The following is a 1,357-nucleotide window of genomic DNA, read 5'->3' as shown; positions in this document are numbered from 1 at the left end:
AAAAATGGAAAAATTTGAGTTTGTGTAAACTTCCGCAACCTTCATGTGTTATTTCAACTTTTCTTTCAATAGAAAAGTCATAAACATAATTACCCAGAGGGGGTAGCGTAGTTGATGAACAAGGAACTTGGTACGAGCCATAAATTCAGACATCTTAAGTTTGACTCCCATTAGGCACATTTTGGGCCACTTTCATGGGGTGTTTAGTGCTCTTCACTACTTTCAATGAAAGTTGAATGGTGGAGTTAGTATGGGCTGAAGGCCTGGATACCCATCATTAGCAAAAAAAATAAGTCATAAACATAATTTAACTGTTTGTAACCTTATTTCAACTATCAGAGGTTGTTCAAAACTTGGAAACAACCTCTTTTTCCTATTAAAAAAAATACTAAATAACAGTCCGAAAGACTTAAAACTCAAGACCTCCGGGTGAGCATGGGTTTTGTGCACACCACAGCTCACCACCTGCAATTGTTGTTACCTGAAATTAGATACTATTCATTCACTATTCATTAGAAAAATATAATAAGAGTCTCTTTTTCTTCCTATAAAATTCATTTGGCAACTCAGTTCAAGAATTCAAGAAAACATGGCTAACAACTTTCCAATGTTTCTACTCTTACTTTGCTTATTTCCTCAATTCTTCTTGGCAAGGTGCTCAGGTCCCCTTGCTCCTGCCTTATATGTATTTGGAGATTCTTTGGTAGATAGTGGAAACAATAATTTCCTCAATACTTCTGCAAAAGTGAATTACAAACCATATGGCATAGACTTTCCAGCTGGTCCAACAGGCAGATTCACTAATGGCAATACTATTGCAGATTTTTTAGGTAAGGGAGAAAATCAGCTTGAAAATATACAGTGATATATCTTGAAATTATTTTGCTTCCTTGTGAGTCATTGCTGGCTTTGGCTTATGCTTTGAGTGATTCTTTGTTCTCTTTGGGGATCCTTTCCAGTTCTTTGAAAAAAAATTGATATTAACTAAAACGATTTTAGAGTAAAATTTGCCTTCTTTCCACTGTATAGAATAAACATTCTTCCTTAATTTGTCTTGTGATCCTAATGATTTTTGTGAGTTTTGATTGCCAGCTCAGTATCTTGGGTTACCTGTTGTCCCTCCATACTTGGGTCTTTCAAAGGCGCAAAAGAGTAAAACAATTACTGGAATCAATTATGCATCAGGATCAGCTGGCATCCTCCAAAATTCAGGAAAAGTATTAGTAAGTTCTTATGCTACCTAGTTTTCAATCACAATGTATGTGAAAGTTCAAAGAGTAGTGGTAATGCTCACATTAATATGGACTATCTTCTTTATTATACTATCCTTGATTTTTTTTTTTTTTTTTTTTTTTTT

At 34.6% G+C, this 1,357-nt stretch overlaps 1 protein-coding gene across 1 annotated transcript in view; it reads left to right on the top strand.

The window, feature by feature from the left end:
* Positions 1-589: 589 nt before the first annotated feature.
* Positions 590-1,357, top strand: part of LOC122060757 (GDSL esterase/lipase 7-like) — a 1,969-nt gene continuing 1,201 nt past the window's right edge. The window contains exons 1-2 of the mRNA XM_042623859.1: positions 590-830; positions 1,093-1,223. Coding sequence (XP_042479793.1) covers positions 590-830; positions 1,093-1,223 — 372 coding nt within the window. The remainder of the gene's footprint in view (positions 831-1,092; positions 1,224-1,357) is intronic.

Source organism: Macadamia integrifolia, chromosome 14, assembly GCF_013358625.1.
Source record: "Macadamia integrifolia cultivar HAES 741 chromosome 14, SCU_Mint_v3, whole genome shotgun sequence".
Classification (NCBI taxonomy): Eukaryota; Viridiplantae; Streptophyta; class Magnoliopsida; order Proteales; family Proteaceae; genus Macadamia; species Macadamia integrifolia.
This window is presented reverse-complemented; position numbering and strand designations above follow the sequence as displayed.